At 44.5% G+C, this 17,297-nt stretch overlaps 2 protein-coding genes across 3 annotated transcripts; one reads left to right on the top strand and one right to left on the bottom strand.

Moving 5' to 3' along the window:
• Positions 1-925: 925 nt before the first annotated feature.
• Positions 926-16,494, bottom strand: BHLHB9 (basic helix-loop-helix family member b9). 2 transcript variants are annotated; one of them, XM_038587940.1, is made up of 5 exons: positions 16,338-16,494; positions 16,103-16,260; positions 4,870-4,970; positions 4,394-4,468; positions 926-3,647 (listed from the first exon to the last, which is right to left on the bottom strand). In XM_038587940.1, the coding sequence occupies exon 5, from the start codon at positions 3,356-3,358 to the stop codon at positions 1,706-1,708; it is 1,653 nt and encodes a 550-aa protein (XP_038443868.1). In that variant the 5' UTR covers positions 3,359-3,647; positions 4,394-4,468; positions 4,870-4,970; positions 16,103-16,260; positions 16,338-16,494; the 3' UTR covers positions 926-1,705. The 2 variants fall into 2 exon arrangements, with proteins under 2 accessions (XP_038443868.1, XP_038443869.1); XM_038587941.1 differs by lacking the exon at positions 16,103-16,260 and having other exon boundaries at positions 16,338-16,472.
• Positions 3,568-5,922, top strand: LOC119868326 (histone H2B type 2-E1-like). Its single transcript, XM_038588822.1, has 3 exons — positions 3,568-3,598; positions 4,009-4,088; positions 5,554-5,922. Exons 1-3 carry the CDS (start codon positions 3,568-3,570, stop codon positions 5,896-5,898), a joined length of 456 nt encoding a protein of 151 aa, XP_038444750.1. The 3' UTR covers positions 5,899-5,922.
• Positions 16,495-17,297: the final 803 nt, after the last annotated feature.

The following is a 17,297-nucleotide window of genomic DNA, read 5'->3' as shown; positions in this document are numbered from 1 at the left end:
TAGGTATTTACCCAAAAGAAAAGAAAAGCACATACCCAGAGGAAGAGTTGTATACAAATGCCCATAGCAGCTTTATTTGTAATAGCCCAAAATCTGGAAACCCAAAATCTCCATCAACTGGTAAACGGATAAGCTGTGATATAACCATATAGTGGACTACTCGGAAATACAAAGCAATGAACTATTAATACACGTAACAACATGGATGGGTCTCAAATAATTATGCCGAGTAAAAGAAGCCATACACTTCTGACCACTCCCCCCATACATTCTGTATTGTTCCATTTGTATAAAATTATAAAATTACAAAAAATGAAAACAATTCTATATTATCAAAAAACAAATCAGTGGTTGCCTGGCGGTGGGGAGACATGGGGAAGGGTGGGAGGGATTAAAAGGGGCATGAAGAAATTCTGGGGGGGGGGTTGATGTTCAATATCTCGACCGTGGTGATAGTTTCACCTATGTGTGAAACTGTATTAAATTATACATATTTTATTTAGAGAGAACACAGAGGGGTGGGGCAAAGGGAGGAGAGAATCTTAAGCAGGCTCCACACTCAGTGTGGAGTCCAATGCTGGGCTTGATCTCATGACCCTGAGATCATAACCTGAGCTGAAATCAAAAGTCAGTCATTTAACCAAATGAGCCACCCAAGAGCCCTAAGATTGTATATTTTAAATATGTATGGATCAATATATGTTGATTGTACCTTAATGAAGCTATTAAGTAAAAATCTTGTGGCAGATCTGCATAATACCAAGTTAGAAAGATAATTGTAAAGATGAGGCAGGTTGCAGAATACCAGACTCTTGTTTTCCCAAAAGAAAAAATATGTACATATTATTAAGAGGGATATGCAATGAAACACTGGGGCACTATGTGCTAATCATTAATAGCAAAGAAACATTAAATGATTCAAAAATATGTTACAGAAGCACATTTATTGACATGGAAAGATGCTCACAATATACAGTTGGGGGGGGAAAGCAAGTTACAAACAGTACTTACAGTATGATCTTGTTTTAGTTTAACTATTGAAAAACCTCAAAGCATATAACCTAATATTTTCACACACTGAGACATTCTCTTCAGCTTGCATCAGCAGTTGTAATTTCTACCATGAGTTATCTGATGAAGGTAGAATAAGTGAAAAATAGTAATTCCTCTTATATCAAACAGCCTATAGCAACTCCTGCCTTCTTTACAAGTTGAGTGCACATTCAGCAATGAATGTGTAGGTGTATGGATGTATGTGAGTGCTGTTAGTTATCTTTTTGTGTACATATGCTTTATTTCTGCAACGAGATTACATATTCAGTATTTTTTTCAGTTTTGCCACTTGAAGCCACAAATGGATTTAAGCAAATATTAATGAACAAGTTAGCCTACTTAAGATGAACTGGTTCACTATCTTAAGTAAAATGTTAAAGTTACCCATCTACACAAGATAAAAAAAAAACAAGATAAAAATCAACAGATGTTTTCAGGTTACAATGCAATATTCATTGGTATCTCAAAAATGGTCTGGCTCAAACCTAGAGACTGTGGCAGGTAACATCATGTTAAAGATGTAATTTATAATGTACATACTGTAATAATCAAAACATTATGCAAGGCTCTTTAGGAAGAGCCAATTAGACTTTGGAGATTGTTCAAAGACTAATATTATTATTATTTCTTATTATCTTATTTCTGGCTCATTTTACATTGTTTCAATAATTACTTTAACTTCACGGAAAATGGCCATCAGCGTATTATAACTCATGTGATCGACAACTACAATTGAACCCTTTCTGATATGCTCCTTTATGTTAATAAATATGGCCACAGCACTAACGAGATTGGCTTTTGCCTCTTTCTGGTTAAAGATGAGTTTTAAAGCTGCTAAGGCCTTTGCATTGATCATGTCTCTGGCTGCAGCTGGATTTTCAGACATATTCAAAAGTACTTTTAAAACAAGATTTCTGGTTTTACGATTACCCAAGGATAGCAAGTGGAAAAGCTCTGAAAAGTAATTGGCAACAATGTGGTGATGGTCAAAATCAGTAGTCAGTTGCCCTAGTATCCTTAATCCAGATTGCTGTCCCGGTGAGTTCAAGGGAAAAGACATGGTTTCCTTACACATATGCTTAACATGTAATTCAATCTTGCGTTGTCTCTCATCCCCAGAAGGGGGATTCAGAGTAATTATGGCCTTTTTTCTGATTTCAGAGGAAGGAAAACTGAGCAAGCTTTCAATAAGCGTCACGACACCCACCTCATTAATAAACTCTTGGGCAAAGGGGTGAACATTAATGATCCCCATTGCAATTTGAGCTATTTTATGAATGAGAGGATCAGTAGTTGACTTAAGTAAGGTAACAAGTTTTTCAAATTCCTCAGAATCCATGTAGCATTCCATTTTGCAAGGGCAAGCAAATGGCTTAATCCCATTCATTTCCCTGATCCTGATTTGGCGTCTAATCTCCTCTATGGTCTGGATGCAAGGGTCAGAACCAAATGGGTACTCTGGGACAGGCTGTGAGCACGAAGTAGTGCTCCTAGAAGGGCATGTTGTTGCCACAGGCAAAGAATGGGCATTTTCCTCAGCTGAGGCCAGGACAATATATGAAGGAGGCTTTGTCTCAAATGGGACTTGGGATCTAAATCCTAACACTGCTGGAGTTACAGCAGGGGCTTTAGGCCAGATAGTTACCTCAGACCAGTCCTTAGGCCTATTTTTTTCATTAATTTCATCCACAGGCTGGGGCCTAACTATCCTGCTCACAGGTCTAGGATTAGGGTCAAAACTAGTTTCATCTCCATCCCAAAACCAGTTTCCAATAACGTTTTCTTCCTCCTCCTCCTCAGTCCCTTGCTTAGCTTTGCAGCTAGCCTCAGCCACAGACTCTAACTTTTCAGCACAGGACGGGGAACCAATACCAGCTTTACCTTCATCCTTAGCACTCGAACGATTACTAGCCTCTTCTCCATCCCAAAACCAGGAACCAACATTAGCCTCTTCCCCAGTCCAAAACCAGGTCCCAATACCAGCCTTATCTTTACATGTGGACTTGGTCTCAGCATTAGCCTCAGCCACAGAACAAATCCCAGATACTTTAGTGGCCTCATCTCTAGCTTTGGGACTGAAATCTGCCAGGGCTCTTTCCCTTCTCTCAGTAACAATCTTGTTCCTAGACTTTGCCTTCATGGCTGCCGCTGCATCAGCTTGAGACCCTGGCTTGGCTATTGCTTTGTCCTGGGTCTTGGCTACAGGTCTGACTACGCCAGTAGCCTCCCTCTTTGCTTCAGCTTGTAAACTGGCCCGTTTTTGAGTTTTGGCTTTGTTTCTACCCTCATTCTTAGCCCCAGTCATGGTTGAAGACCAGTTATACAGATAGCCCTGTATAATCTTGGCCTTGGTTCTTGTGTTGCAGGTCAATGTCTCAACACTCTGACTGGGTCAGACATAAACTTTGTAGCAAGAGTTAGTCATCAGCTCAGCAGTCACACAGTCCCCTTTTCCAACACACAGCCTCTGTGAATGATACAGAGAGAAGACAGAGGCATTCAGCCTGAGTGAAGATGATGGTTCCTGAGTGCAGACCTGTTGAAGGTGATGATCTGCCACTCCAAGGCCACTACAGCCACCACTGGAGATGAACCTGAGGTGGAAGAAAATGAGCTTTAAGTCACTTCCAACTGTGATTCTCTATGCAGATAGCCACATAAGGCATGAGAAAATAAAGATGAATTGTGTGGTAGAATAGTAGAAAACTCTGCTACCTCATTTTATCCCTTCCACACTCCCCCTAATGCCCAACAATGTACTGCCCAGGCACTAACACACTGTTTTCTCTATATCACACTGGAGCAGTGATAATGGAAAAGCTTCCTGAAAGTGAAAGAGCCTAACATCCAGCCGCTTTGGTATATACCACTATACTCTACAGGTCTATCCCCAGATAGGCTTCACACAAACCCATACTCATCTAGTGCAATTTTCTCCCCCTTTCTTACTTCCAGGAACAATAAGCCCTATAGCTGATGTACAGGCTGACCTATGGACAGGAGGTATACAGGAGGGCTGGAATTTTGAGTATTTGGTAAATAGACATATACTCTGGATTCTAAACCTAATATATGCCTTTCCAAACCTAAAACTTTGGTTATATAATGTTTCTAGCCTCCTTGGTCCTCCTCATGGCTTGCCATGCCATTTCCTGGGTATCAGTTACCATATAGGCAAAATCCTGGCTTAACTTATTCCCATTTCCTATAAACAAATGTGAAGATAGAAGTGTCTGGAAAGTTGGAAGACAAATGGCTTCAAGATATGATCTGGTCTTACCTACTTGCCAAAAGCCTATTTCCCTCCCCAATCAATAGGAGTACTCATGCTTACACTCACCTTGGATCCAAATGAATAGTTTCGTTCTCTTGCTTAATTCAAAGTGGACAACTATCTACAAATTTCTACAGGAACCTATAAAGAAACAAACTTAAGAATAGATAAAAAGGCAAAAGAGAAAAAAATAGAAGAGACTGAGCTAGCCCAACACCCATGACAAGTGTTCTAACACGTATATCTGTTTACTTGAGGCCAAGTTAAAAGTCTCCCTGTCTGCTCCTACCAAATGATTCTGCATCCATTCCCCTAAGACCAGCAGCTTGTCTCATTATACTTCCTCCCAATTTTTAGTTCTGTCATTTTCCCAGCAGAGACCACATCTCGTTCCCTGAACAAAATGAGATGCAAGAGTGGATAGTGTATTGTAGGCAATTGTATTTAGAGAGCCATCAGTGAAGGTAATAGTGACTATTATTTCAATACCATCTTTGCATACCCCTGCCCCTTACTTTTCCCCATGCATACATAGACCCTACCTCATTGCAACCTATGCCAGCCAGCCCACACAGCAGGGATCCTCAGGGACTTCTATCCTTCCCACCAAACAACAGGTCTTTAGCTGGAGAAGAGTCACATCCTAAAAAAAGGAGGAGGAGCATGAATGCAAAACACCAAGAGAATATATTGACAACAGCAGGAAAATACCAGGTTAATAGATTCCCAGAATTCAGGTCCTAACACCACCTGTTGAAGAATCAAGAAGTAAGTATAGGGATCCCTGGGTGGCGCAGCGGTTTGGCGCCTGCCTTTGGCCCAGGGAGCGATCCTGGAGACCCGGAATCGAGTCCCGCATCGGGCTCCCGGTGCGTGGAGCCTGCTTCTCCCTCTGCCTGTGTCTCTGCCTCTCTCTCTCTCTCTCTGTGACTATCATAAATAAATAAATAAAAATTAAAAAAAAAATTAAAAAAAAATTTTTAAAAAATAAATAAAAAAATAAAAAAAAAGAAGCATAAATGTCATAGGTTCTAAATTGACCCATCAGAAAACATTCCCCTCTATTCTGACCCATTCCCACACCTCAACATATTAAAGTGGGATGGAATGTTGGAAAATAAAAAAAGGATCCTGGAAGAGAAAGGTGAATTAATACCATACTATTTCCTTACAGGGACCCTTCCAGTAAAAGGTGATCTACTCCTCTTCCTGTCATTTCCTTGCAGCCGCAGTCCGGGGGCCGCAGGGGCCATGGTTCTGGCGATAAGAAGTCCAAAAAGCGTAGCCGGCGCAAGGAAACCTACTCGATGTATATCTACAAGGTGCTAAAGCAGGTGCACCCGGACATCGGCATCTCTTCCAAGGCCATGAGCATCATGAACTCATTTGTGAACGATGTGTTTGAACGGCTGGCTGGCGAGGCTGCCCGGCTGGCCCAATACTCGGGCCGGACCACACTGACATCCCGGGAGGTCCAGACAGCGGTGCATCTGCTGCTGCCCGGAGAGCTGGCCAAGCATGCTGTATCTGATGGCACCAAGGCCGTCACCAAGTACACCAGCTCCAAGTGACCCAGGGCCTTCCATTAATAAAGAGTAAGATGCTCCCAAAAAACAAACAAAAAGGGTTTTGCACCCAGTTAAGGGTGCAAAATAGAAGTATGGAAGGCATATACTGTATTATGAGGTGGATAAACATTTCATTTTGATGTCTTCATAATGTACCCACTCAACTGCCCTTTTCTTAATGCGCCAGACCTACCGCGCAAAGAGAAGACTTTGGCATCAATCAGCCGCCTGTGGTAAGGGACGGCACCCGCGGCGCGGGCCCAATAGGGCCCTTTCCAGAATCAGGGCCCGGAGTGGCCAACTCCACCCGCCACCCGCTCCCGCCAGCGGGGCACAGCGCTCGGACGCCGCCCCCCTCTCCCGCCCCGGCGGCTTCCCTGGGCGCCCCCCACCCCAGCACCCGCTCCGCCATTTCTTCCTCGGCAGCCTCCCCCCAGAGCTCTCCCCCGGCACAGGCACCGTCGAGGGCGGGTCGCGGGTCCCTGGAAAGGTGGCTGCGGAGTGGAGGGCGCAGTTCGTCTCCACAGGATCCGAGGGAGCCAGCCTCTCCGGCCAGCCCCGTGCCCTGGGCCCGGCCCGCGCGGGTCGTCGCCTCTCCTCGCCAGGGGTCCCGTGGCGCTGCGCACCTCTCTCAGGCACCAGCTACGACCGGGTCGCCTCCTCTTTGCCAGGCTGCCAGGGTCTGGGGTCCGGGAGGGCTGGAAGCGGGCGACAGTGGGGGCCTCCCCGCCTCCCCCACCCCACGACAGCCCCACTTGCCTTCACAGGCTCAAGGTGCCGGTCGTTGGGCTCCCCCTCCTCTCAGAGCTCCTCACCCGGATTCCCACCGCCTTGCGTGCGGCCACAATTGCAAAGAGGCGTCCCGCCCCCCCCCACCCCCCCCCGCGCTGCCGCACCAAACTGGGCAGGGGCTGCGCAGGATGCGGCACGAAACGCTCGCGGCGAGGGTGTCGGGAAGGGGGGCGGAGGGATACGGCACGAATGGGCTCGACGCCCCCTCCCCGGCCCACCCTAGTTCCGACCCAGAGGGGGCGGGGCCGGGAGGAGCCCCAGCCTAAGGGGCGGGCTCACAGCAGCCCGCCTCTGCAGACAGACCTCGGCGGCGACCACCCCCTCACTGCTGGCACCGCGATATGTGGGACCGGGGGACCGTTAGCGGTGGGGGCTAGCATCGAGAGACCGGGGGTGAGGGGGACGGGGGGGGGGAAGGGCGGAGAAAGTGCGCTGCAGGCAGCAGCGGATGGATATCAACCGCCCCTCGGTGTGGGAGAGCCCCCAGACTGCTCACCGTCTGCCTGCCCCCCTCCCCCATTCCGTCCGCCACCCTCACTCGAGGCTGGTGGGCGAGGGGCTGTCAGGACAGCAGGCTGCAAGGGGAGAGACGACCTAAGCCCAGACTGCCCCGGAGGTCCTGGGGTGGCCCTTTCCTTCATTGCTTCGCGGGGCCACGGAAGGGAGGAAGGTGGGCGGGGGTTCCCATGGAGGCCTCACCACTGCGCCTTTTCTAATGGAAGGCGATCTACACACCTGTAACCTGAGCAAACCAACCACTGCTCTGCGCCCATTCTTTCTGCCACACTGCTGTTTTCCCCGCCTCATTCAAACCGGTAACATGGACGGGATGAGCACTGGGTGTTATTCTGTATGTTGGTAAATTGAACACCAATAAAAAATTAATTTATTAAAAAAAAAAAAAAAAAACGGTAACATGCTTTGCCATTTCGCGGTCCTCACAGTTAGTTGCCCAAGAAGGAGGGCCGTTTTTTTCCCTATCAGGACCCGCACTGGGTCATACGATCTTTCCTGTCTGTTGCCCCCGTGGCCCGGTGCCGGGCTGGTCCTGGCTCCTCTTCAACTGGGCTATCAAGTCTCTTGCAGTCCCATCCAAGCTCTCACGATCTTCGGCAGTGTGGAAATGTGGCAGGGATTAGAACCAGCTTGGATCTCAGCCACTTGCCATACACACTTGTCTAGTTTATCCATTACAGCTGTTAATATATTAAGCATTCTTATTTTAAATTCCCTATCACGTACTTCCAAAATCTGAATTATATCTGAGTCTGGTTCTGATGGCTAGCTTTGTATCCTCAAAACGGGCTTTTTTCTTTCTTTTTAGCATGCCTTATAATTTTGTGTTGAAAACTGAATATGGGGCAGACCGGGTGGCTCAGCGGTTTAGCGCTGCCTTCAGCCCAGGGCGTGATCCTGGAGACCCGGGATGGAGTCCCGCATTGGGCTCCTTGCATGGAGCCTGCTTCTCCCTCTGCCTGTGTCTCTGCCTCTGTGTGTCTCTCATGAATAAATAAATAAAAACTTAAAAAAAACTGAATATGTTGCATTGGGTGATAGGATTTGAGGTGAACAGACGTTTAGCAAGAAGTTTTAAGTTTTGCTGATTAGTAGTTGGGCTGTGGGTAATGTTTGCTGTAGTTCTAAGTGCTATGGTCTTCAAATTCCTCGTGTCCTTATTTTTATCTCCCCTCCAAACTTTGGGCTTTCCTAATTACTCCTTGCAGAGTCTACTTCTTGCAACTCCTTTAGCTATACTCTACTGTTATGACATTGGAGGCTTGTTAGCAATGTGATAATGTGTGGAGGAAAGCAAGTGTTCTATAATCTTATGATTAAAAATCAGTGTTTTGTGGGCCTGTGTCCCTAGGCTATTACCTTCACAAGTGTTTCTTAGCTTCTTTCTCTTCCTTATGTAAGAATGGAAGGCTAAAGTGGGCTGGATAGGAAGAATGCCTTTTCCTCAGCCGAGATAAGGCTCAGGGAAAGACTTTTTCACTAGTAGGCCTTTATCACAGAGATGGTTCATGGTATATTCACAAGAGTGTATTTTCCCCTCCCACAGCCATGGGGATCTTTCTGGGATGTTCACTTGTGAGAACTTGCTGGAATTCCTAGAGGGTAAAGCCCACTAAATCTCTAAGCCTATAAGTCCCTATGGGGTTTCTCACTCTCAAACTATTCCACATCCAGTCTCTAGCAATTTGTCAAAATTACCATTTAAGTGTTCTCACATGTTTATATTTCTAACATTTTCTGTTCTATGTAAGGAGAGATAGGCTGTGCCTCTCCAGATTTGTCTTTTCTCCAGAATTTGGGGTGATTATTTGCCCTGTAACCTCAGTTATTTTATGGGCCTAAGATAAGTCATTGATTCTCAGTTTGTTCAGCTTTTTATTTCCTGTTTAGAAGTACAGGAGCAATGATTTCCAAGTTCTTTACATGTCCTAACTGAACCTGGAAGTCTGGCCTATAGATTTTAATGGGGTAGCTAAAGACCAGTGAACACAGCATTTGTCCTCTTCCTTTTAGCTGTATATTCGATCTTGGAATAAAGTTGCCCTTGAAAACTGAGCTGTTTCGTAAATACTGGCTCTTTCCCTTCCCAGGTATAAAATATTTATATGGTTCCCTGAACCTGGCATCTCAGCCCCTAAGTTCATAACCTGGATCCAATGCAGATTAGAGTTAGACTTCCAAAATCAAAGTTCTTGGTGGTGAGGTCTGAGCAACTGTGACTTAACCCTGGGAGGAAAAAAGTCATCTTTATCACCACCACTACCACCACCAAGAGGCACTGCACTATACTACTAAGTGCTTCCTTAGACTAGAATGGCCAGTTTCTGAGTTCCAAAAGCACTTTTTAAAATGCGCCTGGATGGTAGCGTAAGATCTTTGTCTTCTAGGCTCTACTCTGGAACTTGGCCAGACTTTAGAGCCAGGCAAAAACTGAAGAGAGACTTTACCATTCACTATTTGTGTCATGTTGGAAAAAGTACTTAATGTCTATATAAAAGGCTGTTTATAACTACTTCACAGGATTCTCGTGCACACTAAATTAGGAAGTATCTGATAGTGTGAAACACCTGCATGTATCAGGTCTTTCTAGTTCCTTTTAAAATTGTGATCCGGTCATATTATGAGATAGGCTGTGGAAACTCAAAATGAATAGATGAGAACTTGGGGTGCCTGGGTGGCTCAGTGGTTGAGCATCTATCTGTCTTTGGCTCAGGTCGTGATCCCGAAGTCCTGGGATTGAGTCCCACATCAGGCTCCCTAGGATCCTGCTTCTCCCTCTGCCTATGTCTCTTTCTCTGTCATGAATAAATAAATAAAATATTTTTAAAGAATAGGTGAGAACTCTATGGTGGCTTTTAGTGGTCGTAACTGATGAGATATTGCTACTGTGCTCTTTGTCACTGTAACCTCAGTATTTTGTATACTGTATTGCTTACCATAGCCCCTTACTAGAAGAATGCCATGTTTGCCTCCCCGCTCCTTGTAGTCATGTAGCAAAGGGGGGCTGATCCCACTTCCAGGGGTGAGTCGGCTTGCTCGAGGGGTAATCCATCCCCGTCGTACTCCCTAGTTCAGGGAGGGGTGGTGATATAACTCTACTCAATCAGGCATTAGGGGAAGATTGCAGAAGGACTTCTTTTTTAATTTTTTTTATTTTTTTTTAATTTTTATTTATTTATGATAGTCACAGAGAGAGAGAGGCAGAGACATAGGCAGAGGGGGAAGCAGGCTCCATGCACCGGGAGCCTGATGTGGGATTCGATCCCGGGTCTCCAGGATCGCGCCCTGGGCCAAAGGCAGGCACCAAACCGCTGCGCCACCCAGAGATCCCTGCAGAAGGACTTCTGAGGAAAGTGCCCTCACTCATAAGAAAAGGCCATCAGGAAGGCTTGTCTCCTTTTCTTTCTCAGGAAGTTGCTCGACACCTGCAAGTGTTGCAGCTACCAAGGTTCTAGCTTTAGAACAGTTGATATTGTGAATAGCAGAAGAAAGAGATGGAAAAAAAGTGGAGTCCATAGCTGAATCAAACAACCATCAAGGCTGCTCTGCCTCAATACTTCCAATCTGTGGATGATAATTTCCTTATTAAGTTTGTTTTAGTTGAGTTCCTTGTTATATGAAAATAGAAAAATCCTAAATGATATGTATGCTCAGGCACAAAACCACTTTTCAATGAGCAATAGTTCCTGACTTTTGCCTGCCAGTGAGCACCTACATCTTAAAACCTGTGTCAGAAACTCGTGTTTCCACGTGAAAGGAAAACTGTAGATTCCAAACACCTTGCCTAATGATCGCTAGAGGTCTGACAACTGTGATGGGCTTCTGTTCTATATTGAAAAGGAAAGCTTCCGGCAGAAAACCCAAGCCTTTCCTTATCTAAGGAGCTCAGAAGTACATTAAGTACCTGAGCTCAGTTAGTTTCAGATCAGAGAGTCATTGTGTGAAATGCACTCTTGTGAAATATCCATAATGTAGACATTAGAGATTGTCTGCTTTCAATCCAGGGCACTGTAGTGAGGTCAAGAAGGACAAACTCATAGTGTCAACAGTTGGAAAAATTTGGTTAACTCTCCCCAGGTGCACTGCACTAAGCAACATGGGTATAAGAAGAGGTGAATATTTAGGATTTATCAATTGAGACTTTGCCAGGCACTAGAGGATGAGATAGGTGAGTAGTAAAAATGATGGACCATGAGGGACCATTAAATTGAGAAGGAAGGAAAAGCTGGAGTAGGTTGATACACAGGAAGAAGGAGATAAGGGACAAGAAGTCTAATAACACTCAAACTTAAGTTTCTTTACAATGAATAAAGTATTTTGCCACAGGCTTTAAGAAACAAAATCTGATGATGAAGATAGGGATGGTGATGATGGCAGCTTTTACTGATAATTAGCACTAGAGGAATATAGATATAGTATAATGCTAACGCATACCAGCTCTAGATTCCACCTACCATGGTTTGAATCTCAGCAACTGTGTTAACCAATTCAGTGAGCTTGGGTAAGTAGTTTAACCAGTCCGTGCCTCAGCTTCCTCATTTGTAGAATGGAAGCAACAATAGCACCTACTCCATAAGTTTGTTTTGAAGATGAAATAAGTTAATACATTTAGAACCCTTAGAAGAGTATCTGGCTCTTACAAAGCACCTGATAAACCTTAACACTAACAATAATTACTAATTATAATTACTATTATAAGTAGTAAAAGGCTCAAGCATTGTGGTCAGACGGGTTTGATTCATACTTCTAGATTTCAAATTTCTTCTTCTATCTACCTGTCCTTCAACAATAGTTCTATCTTACTCATAAAAAAGACTCCAATAGGATCCCTGGGTGGCACAGCGGTTTGGCGCCTGCCTTTGGCCCAGGGCGCGATCCTGGAGACCCGGGATCGAATCCCACATCAGGCTCCCGGTGCATGGAGCCTGCTTCTCCCTCTGCCTATGTCTCTGTCTTTCTCTCTCTCTCTGTATGACTATCATAAATAAAAAAAAATTAAAAAAGACTCCAATATATGATATAAAGTAACAAATGCTAAAACAGGGCCAAATAAAATACTATATAAGTATAAAGGATGGAGGGATTACTTCCTACCATCATGCAAAGAGTAAGGGTGAGGGTATCAGAAAGACTTCAAACCCTAACATTTGAGACTGAGCCTAAAAGGATGATTATGTTCCCACAGGCACAGAAATGGTTACAAGAGCATTAAAGATTGATGGAGTAGTGTGGGGAAAGTCACAGAAGGAGTAAAGCACAAAGTATAGTTGGGTTGGCCAAAAGCAGATAGTCCAATGTGGGTTGAGTGCAGGCAAAGTGGAGAAGGACTTAGACTAGTGTGAAGCATCTGAGAGTGACTGCCTCTTTAAACTGTGTCATTATCTAATTCTAGTCCTGGCCCTGACTTGGAAGAATGTGTTGGGAGATGGAGATAGAAAGGTAGAATTGTATGGAAGGGTGCAGGGCCTTGACACTCTCCATAGAGAACCTGATAGTATTTTATAGATGATATTCCATTGAAGGTTGCTCTTTTAAAACTAGGGGCAGAGTAGAGTGCCAGTAAGTGATAACAGTCCAGCTGTACTATAAAAAGATACCTTTCTTTCATGACTGGAGTGATGACAAATCTGCTCTAATTTTATCCCCAGGCAGCAACATTTCAAGTCAAGTGACATTTTAATGATATTAAAGTGGTATTACTTGAGATAGCCCATAATATTAATCCAGAAAAGGGGCAGAAACAAAAGGGCCATATGAATGATGAGGTTTTTACTTCAATTACACCCCAGGAAAAAACTGATGGATGATCCTCTCCCCTAAAAGTCATACACAAGGAGTGATCAGAACAGAGATAATCATCTTCATACTTGGGGACACACACACACATAAACACACATATCACACTTACCCCACCCTTTGGCCAAGACTGAAAAAATCCACAGGTATTAATTGGCTAAGTATCTGCTTCAAGTTGCACATGGGACTTAGAGGTATCCAGCCAGGCCACAATGTGAAGTTCCCCAAATAACAGCACTCCCAACAGGAATACTTGGTTGAGGGAGCTCTAATTTTAAAAAATATATAGAAATTATAGAGAACTTTATTTCTTTTTCTCATTTTTTAAATTTAAATTCAATTTTCCAAGATATAGTATAACACCCAGTGCTCATCCCATCATGTGTATAGAGAAGTTTAAAAATCATTTGAATTGTGCAGCTTGCCACAAAAAACACATGCTACTTTTTTTCAACCATAATATACTGGTGGCCTCTGCCTCCTTCATTTTAACTTGTTTATATATGATACATAGGATCAGAGACAGATATTAATCTAGGGATGGCTGCTAAAAATAGGGACATGTGACACCATTGTTCTGACATCAATTCTTTGACACCAACTACCTGGAGTTAGCATCAGACTCCACAGGTTTAAGGGTGCAGTCCTCAATCCTCAACAATACTGCCCCATTTCAGATCAATTACAAGTCATGGGGGCCTCTCATACTTCTGAGTGATCAGTTATAAATTTAGGGTCTCTCATGACCCCTTCAGGTTTGATAATTTACCAGAACTCACAGAACTCACTAAAAGTTCTATACTGGAATTACAGTTTTATTATAAAAGATACATATAGAACAAGGTCTGGAAGGGTCTCAGACACACAGCTTCCAAGCCCTGTTCCTATGGAGTCATGCCACATCAACCTCCCTGGGTATTAGTGTTTTTACCAATCAGGAAGCCCCATGGAGCCCTAAGTGTTCATTGGAGTTTTGTTATACAGATAGGATCCATTAAATCACAGGCCACATGACTGAACCTAAAATCCAGCCCTCCTCCTCTCTCTGAGAATTCCAGCTTACTTAAAGTTCCAACTCTAGTCACAGGGTTGGTCCTACTGGTGACCAGCCCGCATCCTGATCCTATCTAGGGGCCCACCAAAAGTCACGTTATCATAACAAATACACTCCCATCATTCAAGAAATATGTAGGTTTCTTGAATCTCTGTGCCAGGAACCAGGGATAAAGGTTAAATATATTCTTTCTTATAGCACACTATGTTTGAGGTATTCTCTTTTGTCAAATTCTAAAAACACACAGACGGGAAAACAGAGCTTGAGGAGAAAGACTATAATCTGAACAATGGACCCAACGCTTATATTATCATAGTTCTGGAAAGAGGGGGGAAGAGAATATTTGTTATTACCAAGCAGGCAAGAAGGAAGAGAGGAGGAGGTAGTGCCAGGCCTTGATCTCTGTAATTTTACCCCACATGCCCACTGCTCAATCCTAGCTTTTGAATGTAAACAGGATGGCCTGAAGTATTAACTTAGCATGGTTTCAACTCTACACTGAATATAAAATAAGGATATAACAGGGCTTGGGAAAACTCATTACTTCCTGGCAATGCCTTCTTAAACTGCATCTGTAGCCAGTGGATGCATCAAGGGAACCAAAATGTCAAGGATTTACCAAGGGCAGGTACCCAGGATGAGACCAAAAGAAAAGGCCCTAAGAAATGAGCAAAGAAAAAAAAAAAAAGAAATGAGCAAAGAACAAATCACAAGGAAGAGAACGAAGTGTCTACAAAGGGAAACATAGAGACCATCCATAAAATGGTTTCTGTCAGTGGTTCCCAGAAAAAACTGCCTCTGAGGCTCAGGACAGCAGGGGTAGGGAGCCTCAGATCAAATAGCAACTTCTGTGCTCCTCGATGGGAAGGAGCTGCTGCCTGGGGCTAAGATCCAAGGATCATCTTGGGAGTTAAGGAACTTGGTGGTACCCCAATAAGAAATTCCATGTAAAGGGCCTGAAGCATCTAGGTTCCTTCCTCCTGAGTCTGTTCCCCTTTCCCTTCCCTAGAGCTGATCAGATTGTGGTTCATTATATTCCTGCATCTTTTAGAACCTGGAACCTTGAAGTATAAGGCAGATGTAACCCTGCCTCTTTATCCTGCACCTTCCCCCAATCTTGATCTGGTCTCAGCCATCCTCAATGTCTGGAAGAAAGATAGGCAGTAGAGAGTGAGTGCCAACAGGCGAGAGGAAAGAAGCGTAGCTCACAGTTCCCATTATTGAGGAAATTTTTTTTCTGTACCTTTCAAGATTTGTCTAGCTGGAGTAAGAATCCAATTGATGATACAGATTAACAGGAGAAAATAAAATTTAACTTCACACATAGAGGGAACCCACATAAACATGAGATTCCAAAGACAGTCAAAAAAATGAGGCAAGTTTGTCATACCTAACTAAGAGAAAGGGTAGGGATTTGGGACTTCAAAGGGAAGGAACGCAATTCAAAACAGGAAAGAATTAAACTTTGGTAAACAAATGTTAGTGGGGCCATGCAGAAACAATGGGGCATAGAAAGGAATTTTAACACATACTTTACTAAATTCCTCCCTGTCAACCACCCCTAGTTGATATCATACTGTAGTTATCTATGGTGGTAGCTCTCTTCCTGGAGCAGGTTCTCAACCTAAATTCTTTTTAGGTAGTTGGTGGGGAAGGTCAAAGTTTCCTCCTCAATCTTTTGGGCCTCAATTATTTTCAGCTCTAAATAATCCGCATGCCCAAATGGCACATTTTGGGGCAGCTTGCCCTAGGCCCCAACACCATTCTCACAACCACTTTCCAGATCCAGCGCCTGAGTTCAGAAATTGTCACTTCACCATTTCCTCTCTCTGGGCTCCTCTGTAGCCACCTCCCTCCGTGTGTCCACCTCCCTCACCCACAATAGAAAGAGTCACACAGAGCTGGGCAGGGAGGCTAGGTGTGGGGGAGGGGTGTTCAGAGGGCAGGAGACAGCAGAGAGCAGGAGGGTCCCAGGCACTTCCGGCCCCCACACCTAATAGTCTCAGCCACCACCTGCCACGGATGCCATTTCCCCGGCCTCGCACCCACCTCCTCCAACAGCAACCGCTGCTTCTCTCCACGTCCGCCTCGCACAAGATGACTTCCTGCCTCTTGAGCTCCTGGGCGAAAGACTGAACCCGGCTAAGACGCTGGCAATAGGCTGACGGGCTGTGCCCTCTACCAACAAACGCTGTAATTCTGGTCGCCTGAGAAATTCGTTTCCAAGTTAGTGCAGCATGGAGGGACACCCAGGGACACCCACCCACCCACCACAACATCCTACCGCTCCTCTCAAATTGTAGTCTGTCACTCGTCAAGTGTATGTCCTTCCTGCCTTGTCCGCGCTGCACACCCCTGTGCTTGCCCAAGTGAGAGCGTGGTCACGTGACCCACCACCAGCCTCACGTGACCGCGCGGTCAGTCAGCTTGTCTGCCACAGCCCTGCAGCACGAATGGCGGACTCTTCTGACCCTGAGGTTGAGATGCTTGCTCGAAGAATCTGAAGCTCCGGTCCCTGGTGAAGATAGAGAGCTGAAGGCAGACTGGATTTGGAGCCAGAGCTGCCAGCCCTAATGCTAGACCTGGGCCTTGCTCTGTTAGGAGCACAGGGATGGTGAGGAATACTCGGTGAGGAGATTGGAGACGAAAGGATTTTTATTATTCTGTATGATACTCGGGCGACACATTAACACACACACACAGGCACACACACACACACACACACACACACACACACACGCAGAATGTCTTGAAAAGTATTGATAAGCAAAACATTCAAACTCCAATGTCCACTACCAGGAAGACCCCTGTTAATGCTTGTGGTTTGTGAAGGTGGGCAAAACTGCCACTTTGCCCTACCTCGGTAGACCTTGCATACCAGAATCGGGTAGGAAAACAAAACCACTTTGCATGTTCAGAAAAATTATACAAAACTTGGCTAAAGACAGCACAGGTTACTGGCTATTATTCCAGTGCAGTGCTGGGCTTCGCTTTCTATTAAAGTTTTCAAAACGGAGAAGCTGATTTTAACTTGTAGACAATTTGTTTGTTACGGAAATGATTTATATTCGGTGGACAGATAACATCAATGGCTACAATGGATTTTCCTTAAAATATTAACTAGCTCTGTATTCAACTCAGCAATTTTATCCTAACATTTATTTTCTATGTATGAAATTTAATATACGTTTTGTTTATATTATATTCTGTATGTATACATATTCCCCTCAACCATTTTTCATAT

Source organism: Canis lupus, chromosome X (assembly GCF_011100685.1).
Source record: "Canis lupus familiaris isolate Mischka breed German Shepherd chromosome X, alternate assembly UU_Cfam_GSD_1.0, whole genome shotgun sequence".
NCBI lineage: Eukaryota > Metazoa > Chordata > Mammalia > Carnivora > Canidae > Canis > Canis lupus.
This window is presented reverse-complemented; position numbering and strand designations above follow the sequence as displayed.

What these genes read in the sequence shown, in the direction of transcription:
- LOC119868326 (XM_038588822.1), top strand. Translation starts at nt 3,568, where the DNA reads ATGATGGTTCCTGAGTGCAGACCTGTTGAAG. An exon ending in TGAGTGCAGACCTGTTGAAG is followed by an intron (nt 3,599 to 4,008) that starts GTGATGATCTGC and finishes TCTTACTTCCAG; the next exon opens with GAACAATAAGCCCTATAGCT. An exon ending in GCTGGAATTTTGAGTATTTG is followed by an intron (nt 4,089 to 5,553) that starts GTAAATAGACAT and finishes ATTTCCTTGCAG; the next exon opens with CCGCAGTCCGGGGGCCGCAG.
- BHLHB9 (XM_038587940.1), bottom strand. Translation starts at nt 3,358, where the DNA reads ATGACTGGGGCTAAGAATGAGGGTAGAAACAAAGCCAAAACTCAAAAA.